General features: G+C 43.3%; 1 protein-coding gene across 4 annotated transcripts; it reads left to right on the forward strand.

Annotated features, from left to right (window-relative positions):
* The first annotated feature begins 704 nt into the window (after positions 1-704).
* On the forward strand, positions 705-14,747 carry METTL3 (methyltransferase 3, N6-adenosine-methyltransferase complex catalytic subunit). 4 transcript variants are annotated; one of them, XM_012466207.2, is made up of 11 exons: positions 705-934; positions 8,041-8,258; positions 8,345-8,749; positions 10,338-10,513; positions 11,131-11,347; positions 11,581-11,768; positions 12,154-12,192; positions 12,355-12,463; positions 12,906-12,971; positions 13,141-13,253; positions 14,516-14,747. In XM_012466207.2, exons 1-11 carry the CDS (start codon positions 835-837, stop codon positions 14,625-14,627), a joined length of 1,743 nt encoding a protein of 580 aa, XP_012321630.2. In that variant the 5' UTR covers positions 705-834; the 3' UTR covers positions 14,628-14,747. The 4 variants fall into 4 exon arrangements, 3 of the variants coding, with proteins under 3 accessions (XP_012321630.2, XP_064230845.1, XP_064230846.1); XR_010342032.1 differs by lacking the exon at positions 14,516-14,747 and having other exon boundaries at positions 12,355-12,508; positions 12,833-12,971; positions 13,141-13,174; XM_064374775.1 differs by lacking the exon at positions 12,154-12,192.
* The last annotated feature ends 892 nt before the right edge of the window (positions 14,748-15,639 follow it).

Raw genomic sequence — 15,639 nt, forward strand, 5'->3', positions numbered from 1 at the left:
CCACCGTTGTTTTTTTGTAAATGAAGCAATGGAAACAAACAACGTCTTCAGTGGAAAAGGTATATTAGTACCAAACTGTCAAAAGGAACAAGTGATCCTTCATCTTAAAATTCTGTACGGCAGAGCGCTGTGGCTCACGCCTGTAATCCCAGCACTTTGGGAGGCCAAGGCGGGCGGATCACCTAAGGTCGGAGTTCGAGACCAGCCTGACCAACACGGAGAAACCCTGTCTCTACTAAAAATACAAAAAAATTAGCCGGGCGTGGTGGTATATGCCTGTAATCCCAACTACGCGGGAGGCTGAGACAGAAGAATCGCTTGAACCCGGGAGGCGGAGGTTGCGGAGAGCCGAGATCGCGCCATTGCACTTCAGCCTGGGCAACGAGAGGAACTCCGTCTCAAAATTTAAAAAAAAAAAAAAAAAAAAAAAATCTGTACTACATGGTGTTGCTCTCTACGAGTGCTATTTTAACATGAGTCAACTCTCAGAATTCCTCTCCGAATATTCAACATGGCCGCATGCGCATCTGTAAGCAATATGGCCGCTCTGCCAGTCACCAACATGGCAACCACAGCCTCACTGTGCCCGGAAGCATGAGAGAGCGGGTATAAGGACTATACCGGCCGCTCTGCCAACACCTAACGTGGCTCTCTTTATAGTTTCCAAGAAAGCGCGACACCGGAAATGACTTTTCGGTCTTGCTCATCTCTAGGGGTCATTTTCCGGTTAGTCTTCTGGTGCCCGCGTGAGAATTGGTTATATCCTGGAGCGAGTGCTGGGAGGTGCTAGTCTGGCGCGCCTTATTCGAGAGGCGTCAGGGCTGGGAGACTAGGATGTCGGACACGTGGAGCTCTATCCAGGCCCACAAGAAGCAGCTGGACTCTCTGCGGGAAAGGCTGCAGCGGAGGCGGAAGCAGGACTCGGGGCACTTGGGTGAGGCACGGGGCTGTTGGGGTCGAGGCTCAACCGGGGAGTATGGGAGGGATCCCTAGAGAAAAAGCTCCAGAGTCAATGTCCTTTACCAAGCGGCTATTTCTATAAAGCCTCGTACATGGGGTTACTCCCTCCTCCCCTTCAGCAGCACAGACCTTCGCCCTTCTGCAAGTAGTTCGCGGTTCCTCTTCACCCTGGGCCTCGGTTCTGCCAGCTCACTTTTGCCAGACGGACGCTTGAGCCCCACCCCCGTCCGCCTTGCCCACTCCTCTTCAGACTGCGAGGACGTCGCCTTTGTGAGGCCTCTCAGCCCCCTATCCTGCGTAACAGCAAGACCCTTTTTTTGTTGCTGCTATGGCGCTTTGTTCCCTCAATTATAACGACTGCTTTGTAGTGGTCATTTCTTTGCAGCTGTGGGCACAGTGAGCAAGGAATGAACCTTCATATCCACAGTGACCAGTTTAGTGGCCCATACAAAGTGGCACTCCGTGTTTCTGAATGGGTACCCCTACCGGCATTGACTTAGCCATTTGCATACCTAGCAAAAATCTGAAAACATTTGTGTTTCGTTTCTAAACTTTTTCTCCCCTCCTTTTGCCTCATGTCACGATCATAAAACTTTGAAGGAAATTTAAAAGATGGTTAAGTTAACTCTTATCCACTCCCTACCCCCACGACAAACTCTGAATTATTTAAGGCAAACTAGTAACAAAGCTCTGCAAAAATAGTGACTCAATATCACCTTTGTGGCAGATTGTTCCAATATTTGCCAGTATCTTGAACTCCATCTCTCAGTCTTATTTCAGTCACGTTAGGTTCATGTGCTCATATTCTGATCCCTAGAACTAGAAAGTGCACTGATGGGATCCTCCCATAATTAAGTATCCTTTCTTATCTACAGTATACTTGGGTCTAATTAGACAAAAATAAGTAAGAAATTGCCCCTGTCCTTTAGTTTAAAAAGCATAGGTTTCAAGGGTAGATGCTTACAAAAAGTCAGGAATATGATAGGATATATATGTATTATATATATATATATATATTATATATGAAATTAAATGAATGAATCTACAGTCTGCACAGTGTAGAGAAGTAACTGAGCTGGTGTAGGTAGTGAAGCCATCAAAGCCATCATAGTGGAGCTGGCATTTGAATTTGGCCTTTATGGTTATGTTGGACCTAGATAATTACAGAGGTAAGAGGGAAGGGTAGTTGAGTAGGAAGTGCAAGTCATATCATCAGCCAATAATTAGTAGTCAAGCCTTGGAGTAGTTCCTGAATTACCCTAAGAGGGGTAATTTTTTTATTCTTGCTTTATAAACTTCACTGATTTGTTTTGTTTTTGAGATGGAGTTTTGCTCTTGTTGCCCAGGCTGGAGTTCAATGGCGTGATTTCAGCTCACTGCAGTCTCTGTCTCCCGGGTTCAAACAATTTTCCTGCCTCAGCCTCTGAGTAGCTAGCATACTACTACCACCACACCTGGTTAATTTTGTATTTTTAGTAGAGATGGGGTTACTCCATGTTGGTCAGGCTGGTCTTGAACTCCCGACCTCAGGTGACCCGCCCAAAGTGCTGGGATTACAGGCGTGAGCCACTGTGCCTGGCCTGATTTCTTTATAGATACAATTTTTTGTTTTGTTTTGTTTTTCCCCTATTGTTTGGTTTCCCATTTCAAAACTTTTTAAAAATGTGTGTAAATGATGCCAGTGACTTTTTTTGTTTTTGAGACAGGGTCTCCGTTGCCCAGGCTGGAGTGTGATGGTAGGAGCCCCTCATTGCAGCCTTTAACTTCTGGGCTCAAGCAGTCCTCCTGCCTCATCCTCCTGAGTAGCTAGGACTACAGGTGCATGCCACCATGCCTGGCTAATATTTAAATTTTTAATAGAGATGAGGTCTCACTATGTTGCCCAAGCTTGTCTTGAACTCCTGGGCTCAAGCTGTCCTCTTGCCTCAGTATCCCAAAGTGTTTGAGTTACAGGTGAGAGCCACCATATCTAGCCTATTTAATTTTCCTGTGTAATCTTTCCCCTTCGGCAATGGCAGTTGGAAAAGGAGATCTGAAGGATTCAGTAGTTGTTTGTTTCAGCAAAGTGATCTGCAAAATTAACTTATTTATTTAGTTAGTTAGAGACAGAGTCTCCCTCTGTCACCCAGGCTGGAGTGCTGTGGCATGATCATGGCCTACTGCAGCCTGGACTTCCTGGGCTCCAGTGATCCTCCCACCTCAGCCTCCCAAGTGGCTGGGACCACAGGTATGTGCTACCATGCCCAGCTAATTTTTGTATTTTTGGTAGAGAGGGGATTTCACCATGTTGCCCAGGCTGGTCTCTTAACTCCTGAGCTCAAGCAATCCACTTGCCTCAGCCTCCCAAAGTCTTGGGATTACAGGCGTGAGCCATCACGCCTGGCCTACAAAATTAACTTTTGAAAAGCCACTATATCAGTGTACTACATCATTGACTACTTTGTGTTCATCTTTCTGTCGTTTTGGTGACAGGCCATCCTCTATCTGTGGTGGTGGTGGTTGTTTTTTGGTTTTAATTGTTCCTCATCATACTTCTTTATACTTCTCCATTTCTAAATTCATACTCTTTCAATGGGTGATTCTAATTGCTGTTGGTCATTTTAAGTTTCATTTCATTTTTCCCTAATACTAACTACATTTTTGTATTAACCAAACTTTGTGCTGTATGCAGACCTAACTACTAGAGCCTTGATACTTTCATCAAGGTCCTTGCTAAACATGTTTAATGTATTTGACAATAAGTCTGTATTCTCCCTGCTTGTATAACTAGCTAGTATAATATAGCTAAGATACTTTTTTTTTTTTGAGACAGTCTCGCTGGGTTGTCCAGGCTGGAGTGCACTAGTGTAATCTTGGCTCACTGCAGCCTCTGCCTTCCGGGTTCAAGCAACTCTCTGCCTCAGCTTCCTGAATAGCTGGGATTACAGGCACCCGCCACCACACCTGGCTAATTTTTTTTTTTTTTTTGAGTCAGAGTTTTGCTCGTTACTCAGGCTGGAGTGCAATGGCACAATCTCAGCTCATCGCAACCTCCGCCTCCTGGGTTCAAGCAATTCTCCTGCCTCAGCCTCCCAAGTAGCTGGGACTACAGGCACGCACCAACATGCCCAGCTAATTTTTGTATTTTTAGTAGAGACGGGGTTTCACCATGTTGACCAGGATGGTCTCGATCTCTTGACCTCGTGATCCACCCGCCTTGGCCTCCCAAAGCGCTGGGATTATAGGCGTGAGCCACCGCGCCTGGTCGATTTTTGTATTTTTAGTAGAGACTGGGTTTCACTGTCTTGGCCAGGCTGGTCTTGAACCCCTGATCTTGTGATCCACCCATGTTGGCCTTCCAAAGTGCTGGAATTACAGGTGTAAGCAGCCGCTCTTGATTGTGTGTGTGTGTGTGTATGTGTAGAATCTCGCTCTGTTACCCAGGCTGCAATTCAGTGGCATGAACACAGCTCACTGCAGTCTTGACCTCAGGGCTCAAGTGATCCTCTGGCCTCAGCTTCCTCCTGAGTAGCTAGCACCACAGTTGTGTGCCACAAATTTTTTTTTTTTTTTGGTAGAAACAGGGTCTTGCCTTGTTGCCCAGGCTGGTCTTGAACTCTTGGGCTCAATCTATCCTCCCACCTTGGCCTTCCAAAGTACTGGGATTACAGGCGTAATCCAAGCCTAGTTAAGATGCTTATAAAAGTATTTTTGGGGTTGTAATTAAATGTATCTTGTCCTCTGACCCAGAGCTTGATCTGACCCATCATTTGGTACTGTGGTAATAGGTAAAGATGAAAGACACAAATTAAATCAGAATGTCTGTCTTCTTTCTGTGTTATTTTGATTATTTCAAAGAATGTATTTTGTTGAGCTTTAGGATTCTTAGGAAACCCTTGTGAAACATACTCTATTGTAAATTTATTAATCATGTTGTCATGTAAGATATAACCCAAAGCTTGATAAAAGTTTAGATTATTCCATTTGTTTCTCACCTACCACATCTTATTTTTTATAGCATTACTGAAATCTGGTAATTATTGACTACTGAACTCAATGTCAAAAGACAAGGATATAAAATGAACTAAAAGGTATCCATATCGTTAATAGTGGAAAATACTATGAGCAAAATATTGGGAGACCTTTGTTAGATTGGCATTTTTATTTTATATATACATATATATATATATATATATATGTTTGTTTATTTATTTATTTTTTGAGATGGAGTTTTGCTCTTGTTGCCCAGGCTGGAGTACAGTGGCATGATTTCGGATCACTGCAACCTCTACCTCCTGGTTCAAGCTATTCTCCTCCCTCAGCCTCCCAAGTAGCTAGGATTACAGGCATGCACCACCATGCCTGGCTAATTTTTTGTATTTTTAGTAGAGATGGGGTTTCTCCATGTTGGTCAGGCTGGTCTTGAATTCCCAACCTCAGGTGATCCATCTGCCTCGGCCTCCCAAAGTGCTGGGATTATAGGTGTGAGCCCCTGCGCCAGGCTGCAAGGGACTTTAATAATCACCATCTCATGCCTGTAATCCAAGCACTTTGGGAAGCTGAGGTGGGCAGATCACAAGGTCAGGAGTTCAAGACCAGCCTGGCCAACATGGTGAAACCCTGTCTCTACTAAAAACACAAAAATTATCTGGGCATGGTGGCGGGCGCCTGTAATCCCAGCTACTTGGGAGGCTGAGGCAGGAGAATCGCTTGAACCTGGGAGGTGAAGGTTGCAGTGAGCTGAGATCATCCCACGGCACTCCAACCTGGGCAACAGAGATTCTCTGTCTCAAAAAAAAAAAAAAATAGTCACCATCGGTTCAGTACTGTTCAATGCAGGAATTTTGTTTATAGTCTTATAAGTCAGCTAAATGGTAATCATCACTTAAAGTTCTTACATATTTTTAGCTTAGTTCAATTACTCTTAAACTTTTTCTCATACAGACCAAGGTGCTTCCATGACCCTTTCATGTGTACAATACCTCTTTGACAAAACAATTATATTCAGCAGGCAAAGTTAAAATCCAAGATTCAGCCAAACATGATTGTAAGAAGTAAGCAAGGTGAAGAAAGTTCTAACAATGATCTAACATTTCTAGCTAGTATGGAATTATGGAGTCATTTTCCACAATAACTTACTTTAATAAAATGTAACTACTATTACAAGGTATTTGGTGTAGTTCAGTTGTTTTCTTTGGAACCTCTGAGTTTTGTTTTGTTTTTTTTTTTGAGACAGAGTCTCACTCTTGCCCAGGCTGGAGTGTAGTGATATGATCTCGAGGCTCACTGCAACCTCCGCCTCCTGAGTTCAAGCAATTATCCTGCTTCAGCCTTCTGAGTAGCTGGGACTACAGGTGCATGCCACCACACCCGCCTAATTTTTGTATTTTTAGTAGAGACAGGATTTCACTGTGTTGGCCAGGATGGTCTCAATCTGACCTTGTGATCCACCCACCTTGGCCTCCTAAATTGTTGGGATTATAGGCGTGAGCCACCGCACCGGGCCTTTTTTTTTTTTTTTGAAACAGGGTCTCACTCTGTCATTCAGGCTGGAGTGCAGTGGCACAATCACAGTTTACTTCAGCCTTGGCCTCCTGGGCTCAGGGAATCCTCCTACCTCAGCCTTCCCAGTAGCTGGGACTACAGGCACAGGCCCCCATGTGAGGCTAATTTTTAAAAACTTTACTGTAGAGACACTAGGTTTTGCCATGTTGCCCTGGCTGGTCTGGAACTCCTGGGCTCAAGTGATCCTCCCACTTTGGCCTCCCAGAGTATAAGGCACCAAACCCAGCCCCGAATCAGATTTTAATAAATTCAGTTTCCATTAGAGTGGAAATTGTTCAAATTTATATATATATATATATATTTTTTTTTTTTTTTTTTTTTGAGACAGAGTCTTGCTCTGTTGCTAAGTCTGGAGTACAGTGTCATGATCTTGGCTCACTGCAACCTCTACCTCCCGGGTTCAAGCAGTTCTCCTGCCTCAGCCTCCCAAGTAGCTGTGGTGGCTTGTGGTACCACACCCAGCTAATTTTTTTTTTTTTGTGTATGTTAGTAGAGATGGGGTTTCACCATATTGGTCAGGCTGGTTTCTAACTCCTCACCTCAAGTGGAAACAACTGCCTCAGCCTCCCAAAGTGCTAGAATTACAGGTGTGAGCCACCGTGCCTGGCCAGAATGGAAATATTTAGGTAAACAGAATATTTCTAAATATAAACTAATGGCCTACTTATTTTACTTAGTAATTTCACTTCAGGTTCTAGAAGTTTAATATTTCATCTATATTTTAGTTAAATAACCACAGATATTAGGCTTTCTCAAAGGTAACATTTTGTCCTAATTTTAGTTTCTCAAATCTTATTAAGGTTATGATGGCTGCCAAGCTTGTGAAGTAATAGTTGATAATAATATAGTCTGGAAACATCATTTGGTAACCAAGGCTTCAGCAAAGTATTAAGAGTTTTGTGTTCGTGAGTGCTATAGGTAACACTTGGCCCCCAGCATTGTCATTTTGTATACTTTGTTAATCAATGGGCTGGATTCATTAAAATTCACACAACATGCCTCAAAAAGAATATTGGATCCCAGCCTAGGTTGTTGAGTGTATTTCTGGCTTTTATTAAAATGTAGGTTGATAGAAAGGTGATAGGGATTATTTAAATCTATCTTGCTGCTAATTTGCTTCCTTTGTAGCACAGCAAGGATAGGAAATTAGGAAATCATTACCCACCTAATAGAGAAAAGGTAGATAGAAAATCTAGTATTATCGCTGGGCACAGTGGCTCACACCTGTAATCCTGGCACTTTGGGAGGCCGAGGTGGGTGGATCACCTGAGGTCAGGAGTTCAAGACCAGCCTGGCCAACATGGTGAAATCTCATCTTTTTTTAAAAAAAAAAAAAAGAAAGAAAATCTAGTATTATCTTGGCAAAGCAGTGAATGCTTAAATATGGTTGAGGATAATCTAGTGCTAAAGTTGGTCAGAGAATTTCTTGCACAAAATAAAAGGTCTGTGTATGGGAATGCTAGAGATTTGACTTCTCAGAAATATATAGACCAGCAGTGGTTGCCTTTTTTCATTTTCACTTCTCTTCATTCTTAGATCTACGGAATCCAGAAGCAGCATTGTCTCCAACCTTCCGTAGTGACAGCCCAGTGCCGACCGCACCCACCTCTGGTGGCCCTAAGCCCAGCACAGCTTCAGCAGTTCCTGAATTAGCTACAGATCCCGAGTTAGAGAAGAAGTTGCTACACCACCTCTCTGATCTGGCCTTAACATTGCCTACTGATGCTGTGTCCATCTGTCTTGCCATCTCCACGGTAATGACCTGATAGAGTTAGGATTTACCACTTATTTTCAGTTCATGGTCAGTGTCTCATTGCCCCTACTTCCCCTTCTTCTCTAGCCAGATGCTCCTGCCACTCAAGATGGGGTAGAAAGCCTCCTACAAAAGTTTGCAGCTCAGGAGTTGATTGAGGTAAAGCGAGGTCTCCTACAAGACGATGCACACCCTACTCTTGTGACCTATGCTGACCATTCCAAGCTCTCTGCCATGATGGGTGCTGTGGCAGAAAAGAAGGGCCCTGGGGAGGTAGCAGGGACTGTCACAGGGCAGAAGCGGCGTGCAGAACAGGACTTAACTACAGTAGCTGCCTTTGCCAGTTCATTAGCCTCTGGTCTGAACTCTTCAGCATCAGAACCAGCAAAGGAGCCAGCCAAGAAATCAAGGAAACATGCTGCCTCAGATGTTGATCTGGAGATAGAGAGCCTTCTGAACCAACAGTCCACTAAAGAACAACAGAGCAAGAAGGTAGGGATCATGTGAAAAGACTCTCACAATATGCTCTTAATTATAGCTTTGTTTGACAGGGATTTACCCTTAGGGTAAGGAACAATTTTTAGAATTGAGGGTTTATAGCAGTTGTTCTCAACTGGGGATGATTCCCTACCGCCAAACTCCCAAGGCATCTGGTAATGTCTGGAGACATTTTTATTGTCACACATGGAGAAGTGCTGTTGGCATCTAGTGGGTAGAAGCCACGGATATTGTTAAACATCCTACAGTGAATAGTAGGACAAACCCCTACAACAAACAGTTGTCTGTCACAAAGTGTCAATATTGCCAATATTGACAAATTCTGATTTAGATAATCTGTCATTGACTGTTTGTAAGAATCAGATCAAGAGAAGAGAAATCCATGGCCGGGCATGGTGGCTCATACCTGTAATCCCAGCACTTTGGGAGGCTGAGGCGGGGGGGATCACAAGGTCAGGAGTTCAAGGCCAGCCTGACCAACATGGAGAAACCCTGTCTCTACTGACAATACAAAATTAGCCGGGCGTGGTGGCGCATGCCTGTAATCCCAGCTACTCAGGTGCCTGAGGCAGGAGAATCACTTGAACCTGGGAGGTGGAGGTTGTGGTGAGCCGACATCACACCACTGTACTCTAGCCTGGGCAACAGAGCAAAACTCCGTCTCAAAAAAAAAAAAAAATAGTGAGAAGAAGAATCCAAATATATAGAAATATAGGGAGATGGAGAGGAATACTAGACCAATTATGGAAACTGACTAAATAACGTGAATTGGTTCTGAGTATAAGTACTGGCCTGACATGAGTCCTTATCTGCTTGGTACTTCTAGTGTGTTAGTTTGAACAAGGTAATTAACTTCTCTTGGGCCTTTGTCTTCTCATCTGTAACATGAAGATAATAACCAGCGTATCCTGCCTTACAGAATTGTTGAATAGACTCTGAGCTAAACAGTAAAGTGTTTAGTGCTATAACTTAGTTCAGTACCCAGTAAATATGTTTTTTTGTAGAAGGAATGCCTTCCTGGGGAGGGGACATTTAGCGTAATGCTTAGCAGTAGAAACCAGGCCTCTTCCATTTTAATTTCATCCCAAATGCATATTTGTGAGCAAGGACTGAACCCCTAACACATCTCTCATCTGACGGCTCCCAATTTTCCAATATTATGTTAGCTAATTTAGGGCTAGGCACAATGGCTCATTCCTGTTATCTCATCACTTTGGGAGGCTGAGGTGGGAGGATCATTTGAAACCAGAAGTTTGAGACCAGCCTGGGCAACATAGTGAGACCATACCTCTACAAAAAGTAATTAAAACATTAGCTGGCATGGTGTCATGAGCCTGTATTCTTAAGCTGTGTTGGAGGCTGAACTGGGAAGATCATTTGAGCCCGGGAGTTCCAGGCTGCAATGAGTTATGATTATACCACTGTACACTGGCCTGGGTGACAGCAAGAGTCCATCTCTGAAAAAAAAAAAAAGTTAGCTGATTTATCTCTTATAAGACATTAATGTCAGAATTTGCAGAGTTGGTCTAAGAGCCAGTTTGATCTACAAGACGTTTTAAGTCCAAGGCTACTTCTGTCACAGGTCAGTCAGGAGATCCTAGAGCTATTAAATACTACAACAGCCAAGGAACAATCCATTGTTGAAAAATTTCGCTCTCGAGGTCGGGCCCAAGTGCAAGAATTCTGTGACTATGGAACCAAGGAGGAGTGCATGAAAGCCAGTGATGCTGATCGACCCTGTCGCAAGCTGCACTTCAGGTCTTTTGGAAGGGAATGAGGTGGGATGGGTTTGTCAGAAGCAGCCATTCCTTTTCAGCATATCCCTTCCAGTCATTGGGGTTCTGTCTGTAATCTTACTTAGTTTATGATTTGTGTAAGTCCTCCAGACTCCGAAGGTATACTTTCAGAAGTGCATTGTGTGGGAAGAATACAGGCTGTACTCCCAAATAACTGAGGTGTTTTTTTTTTTAAACCTCCCTCCTTCTTATAATAGCAAAGTTATATAGGTATGTCTGTCTCTGAGCCAGAGTGAAAGTTAGAGTTCTCTGAAAGGAGCATAATCTTAGGAGAAACAAGAACCTGAACTCTTAGGTCAATGTTTTATTCTGTTCTAATCAACTAAGTCTCCTGCACTGCTTGCCTTCCGGTGGTAAAAGAGGAAACCAAGTCTTTACTCAGAGAGGAATTACAATTATTCTGTAATGTGAATTATTTCCATGCTACCTGCCTCCCTTAAAACTCTTGGAGGAAGCTCTAATGATAGAATTAGGGGAGGGTAATAAGATAGGAGATATTTTGAAACCATTTGGAATTTGAATTGTTGGATCTACATCTGGAACACCATGTTGATTGATTCTCCCTTTTTATTTTCCCAGACGAATTATCAACAAACACACTGATGAGTCTTTAGGTGACTGCTCTTTCCTTAATACATGTTTCCACATGGATACCTGCAAGTATGTTCACTATGAAATTGATGCTTGCATGGATTCTGAGGCCCCTGGTAGCAAAGACCACACACCAAGCCAGGAGCTTGCTCTTACACAAAGTGTCGGAGGTGATTCTAGTGCAGACCGACTCTTCCCACCTCAGGTACTTCTCTGCTCAGAAAATTTGTCTCAACTTATGGACTTGTGTTTGAGTAGGGCAGCCATACATGTAGGAAAGCAGGGCATACATAATTCAGCAATCCTGTCTGGCCTATTGGGAATGGAGGGGGATACATAAGCTTGTAAGGGAATAGGAAAAATCAAATGGAAAAGGGACTCGGGCTATGTATCTGAGAGTTAAAAGTAGAGAAGATGACCAAATACCACTTTATGCAGTGGATCTGTTGTGATATCCGCTATCTGGACGTCAGTATCTTGGGCAAGTTTGCAGTTGTGATGGCTGACCCACCCTGGGATATTCACATGGAGCTGCCCTATGGGACCCTGACAGATGATGAGATGCGCAGGCTCAACATACCCGTACTACAGGATGATGGCTTTCTCTTTCTCTGGGTCACAGGCAGGTAATGCAATTCAAAGTTACATAGGTATGGACAGTACAGTAGAGTGAATACTGAGTGGGAGATAAAATCCTGGGTTTTCCTAGCCCAGTCTACACTTTTTCAGTAGACATTCAGTGAACATTTATACCTGCACAATACCATTAAAGCAGCAAGGTGGATCTAAGAATGAAAAGATAAAACAGTATCCTCAACAATCTTACCTTTCTCAAAGAACAAATGTAGAATTAAATATATATTCAGGGTATAATTTGCATTATGCACAGGCATTAGGACTCAGTAGAAAAAAAGACTTTTTCTGTTATATACTGTTAAAAGTTTTTTTTAACATATCACGTTTTGAAGGGTAAAAAGTGGGCATACAAGTAGTTAACTCATTTCTTTCTAGGGCCATGGAGTTGGGCAGAGAATGTCTAAACCTCTGGGGGTAAGTAATGGTTGTGTTGCCTTCTTTTGAGGATAATACTGTTATAGTGAGATACATGTTCTCTCCCATAGTATTCCGTGATTCCTTCCTTTATGGTACTACCCCTTTTAACCACGCTGTAAAAGTTTGGTTAAAACTCTAGCTTTTTCTTATTCCCCACAGGTATGAACGGGTAGATGAAATTATTTGGGTGAAGACAAATCAACTGCAACGCATCATTCGGACAGGCCGTACAGGTCACTGGTTGAACCATGGGAAGGAACACTGCTTGGTGAGCAGCAGTGGGGCCCAATTCAATAGGTGGAACATAAAGAATCATTTGATTTCTTTTTTTTTTTTTTTTTTTTTTTTTTTTTTTTTTTGAGACGGAGTTTCGCTCTTGATACCCAGGCTGGAGTGCAATGGCGCGATCTCGGCTCACCGCAACCTCCGCCTCCTGGGTTCAGGCAATTCTCCTGCCTCAGCCTCCTGAGTAGCTGGGATTACAGGCACGCGCCACCGTGCCCAGCTAATTTTTTGTATTAGTAGAGACGGGGTTTCACCATGTCGACCAGGATGGTCTCGATCTCTTGACCTCGTGATCCACCCGCCTCGGCCTCCCAAAGTGCTGGGATTACAGGCTTGAGCCACCGCGCCCGGCCATTTGATTTCTTATTGAGAAAAAGTTCAAAAGGTGTGGTTTCATAAGGTAATCTGTTATCTGTGGTGAGCAGGTTGGTGTCAAAGGAAATCCCCAAGGCTTCAACCAGGGACTGGATTGTGATGTGATCGTAGCTGAGGTATGTGCTTCCCCAGGCCTCCAAAGCTTCCACATTGTTGTTGGTATCAGTTATTCATGTCAGGTGTATCCTCATCCCAGATTTTTACCATTTAGATCATAAACATAATAGAAAGGGCTAGGATTGCAATCTTATGTAACTTAAAAAGCAGCTAGTTTTTATCTCCTAGGTTCGTTCCACCAGTCATAAACCAGATGAAATCTATGGCATGATTGAAAGACTATCTCCTGGCACTCGCAAGATTGAGTTATTTGGACGACCACATAATGTGCAACCCAACTGGTAAGGTGACCAGAGAACAGACTAGTCTTCAAGGGGCTATTATTTATGATTAAATACAGAACTTAGTAGAACTTCACATTATATTCCACGAGTCTATAAATCAGCGTCAGAAGCTTCATAAGCCACTTAAGCTTGTATTTAAACTGTTTTATGGGATTTTTTTTTTTAGACGGAGTCTCGCTCTTGTTACCCAGGCTGGAGTGCAATGGCGCGATCTCGGCTCACCGCAACCTCCGCCTCCTGGGTTCAGGCAATTCTCCTGCCTCAGCCTCCTGAGTAGCTGGGATTACAGGCATGCGCCACCGTGCCCAGCTAATTTTTTTGTATTAGTAGAGACGGGGTTTCACAATGTTAACCAGGATGGTCTCGATCTCTTGACCTCGTGATCCACCCGCCTCGGCCTCCCAAAGTGCTGGGATTACAGGCTTGAGCCACCGCGCCCGGCCTTGTTTTATGGGATTTTACAAATATTCATTAAAACTCAACAGGTTCTAGGATCCAAAGCACGGCTCCCTAGGGTTTCTACTCTCACAACCTAAGGATCTTCCTCAGCCATTCTATGTGATGTATTGAATCTGCCCCCTGGTGGTTATGAAGTTATCTATTTAATCTGTCAATTATTTTATCTTTCACCCCTTTAATAGAGCTTAAAACACATGCTGCTAGCATTTTGCTTATCCAAAGAATACTCCCTGGTAGCAGCAACTCTGTGAATCAGTCCTGGCTAAGCATTAGTTACTAACCATTCAATAATACAGATCCAGTCTTTTTTTTTTTTTGAGAGATGGAGTCTTGCTTTGTTGGCCCAGGCTGGAGTGCAGTAATGAGATCTCGGCTCACTGCAACCTCCGCCTCCCGGGTTCAAGTGATTCTCCTGTCTCAGCTGCCTAAGTAGCTGGGATTATAGGCATGCACCACCGTGCCCAGCTAATGTTTTGTATTTTTAGTAGAGACAGGGTTTCACCATGTTGGCCAGGCTGGTCTTGAACTCCTGACTTCAAGTGATCCGCCCACCTCAGCCTCCCAAAGTGCTGGGATTATAGGCGTGAGCCACCATGCCCGGCTCAGATCCAGTCTATTTTAACACCAGAATCTATGTCAATTCTGAACTACTCATTCTACCATATACTGTTGTAATGTTAAGCTCTTTTTAGAAGAATTGGTATATTTGATATGATAGGCAGTCTTCATTTGGTATGCGTCTTTTAACAATATTAACTAATTCCAGGATTTCTGGTTTGCCCCTCCTTTTCCCGTTTCAGGATCACCCTTGGAAACCAACTGGATGGGATCCACCTACTAGACCCAGATGTGGTTGCACGGTTCAAGCAAAGGTACCCAGATGGTATCATCTCTAAACCTAAGAATTTATAGAAGCACTTCCTTATACAGCTAAGAATCCATAGTGATGGCTCTGTAAGCTAAACCTGAAGAGTGGTATTTGTATAATAGCTTTCTTCTTTATTTAAATAAACATTTGTGTTGCAGATGAGATTTTGAAGTCCATTGTGGCTCTGCCACTTATCAGTGTGTAATCTTGTGCAACTCATCTCTCAGTAGTATTTCTTATATTTAAAATGAGAGTATTACCTCACTGGATTGCTCTGTGTTCAAACAAAACAAGTGCATGGGAAACATTAAAATGATCATAGGCTAGGCGCAGTGACTCACACCTGTAATCCCAGCACTTTGGGAAGCTGAAGTGGAGGATCACTGGAGCCCAGGAGTTCAAGACCAGCCTGGGCAACATAGTGAGTTCCTATCTCTACTCTCAGCCTCTAAAACCATTAAAAACAGGAATGCATAGGATCAAACTAATTAGTAATATATACATGGTTCGTTGAGGAGGAGGTTCTCTAGGACAGCATTTCTCAAAGTAAAAATTTGAGTGCTATTTAAGGTCATCACTTATTCTCTTACAAGTAGGTGGCTTCTCTAGTCTGTTTTTCTTTAGATTGTTTCCAATAAATAATGATAGATCTATGGTTTCTTAAATAAAGATATTGCATCAAACAAAAGTGAATACAACTTTAGACTTTGGTGGAATTTTTTAAGGATGTAGAGTTCTGCCTCTTAGATTCATAAACTGTGATAACTCAGATAAGGATGGTTAACTACATAAATAATATTTGTAAAGAGAAGTAAGAACTGGCCGGGCGCGGTGGCTCAAGCCTGTAATCCCAGCACTTTGGGAGGCCGAGGCGGGTGGATCACAAGGTCAAGAGATCGAGACCATCCTGGTCAACATGGTGAAACCCCGTCTCTACTAATACAAAAAAAAATTAGCTGGGCATGGTGGCGCGTGCCTGTAATCCCAGCTACTCAGGAGGCTGAGGCAGGAGAATTGCCTGAACCCAGGAGGCGGAGATTGCGGTGAGCCGAGATC

The sequence above is a fragment of the Aotus nancymaae genome, unplaced genomic scaffold, assembly GCF_030222135.1.
Source record: "Aotus nancymaae isolate 86718 unplaced genomic scaffold, 86718_ANA_hifiasm-v0.15.2.pri h1tg000011l, whole genome shotgun sequence".
Lineage (NCBI taxonomy): Eukaryota > Metazoa > Chordata > Mammalia > Primates > Aotidae > Aotus > Aotus nancymaae.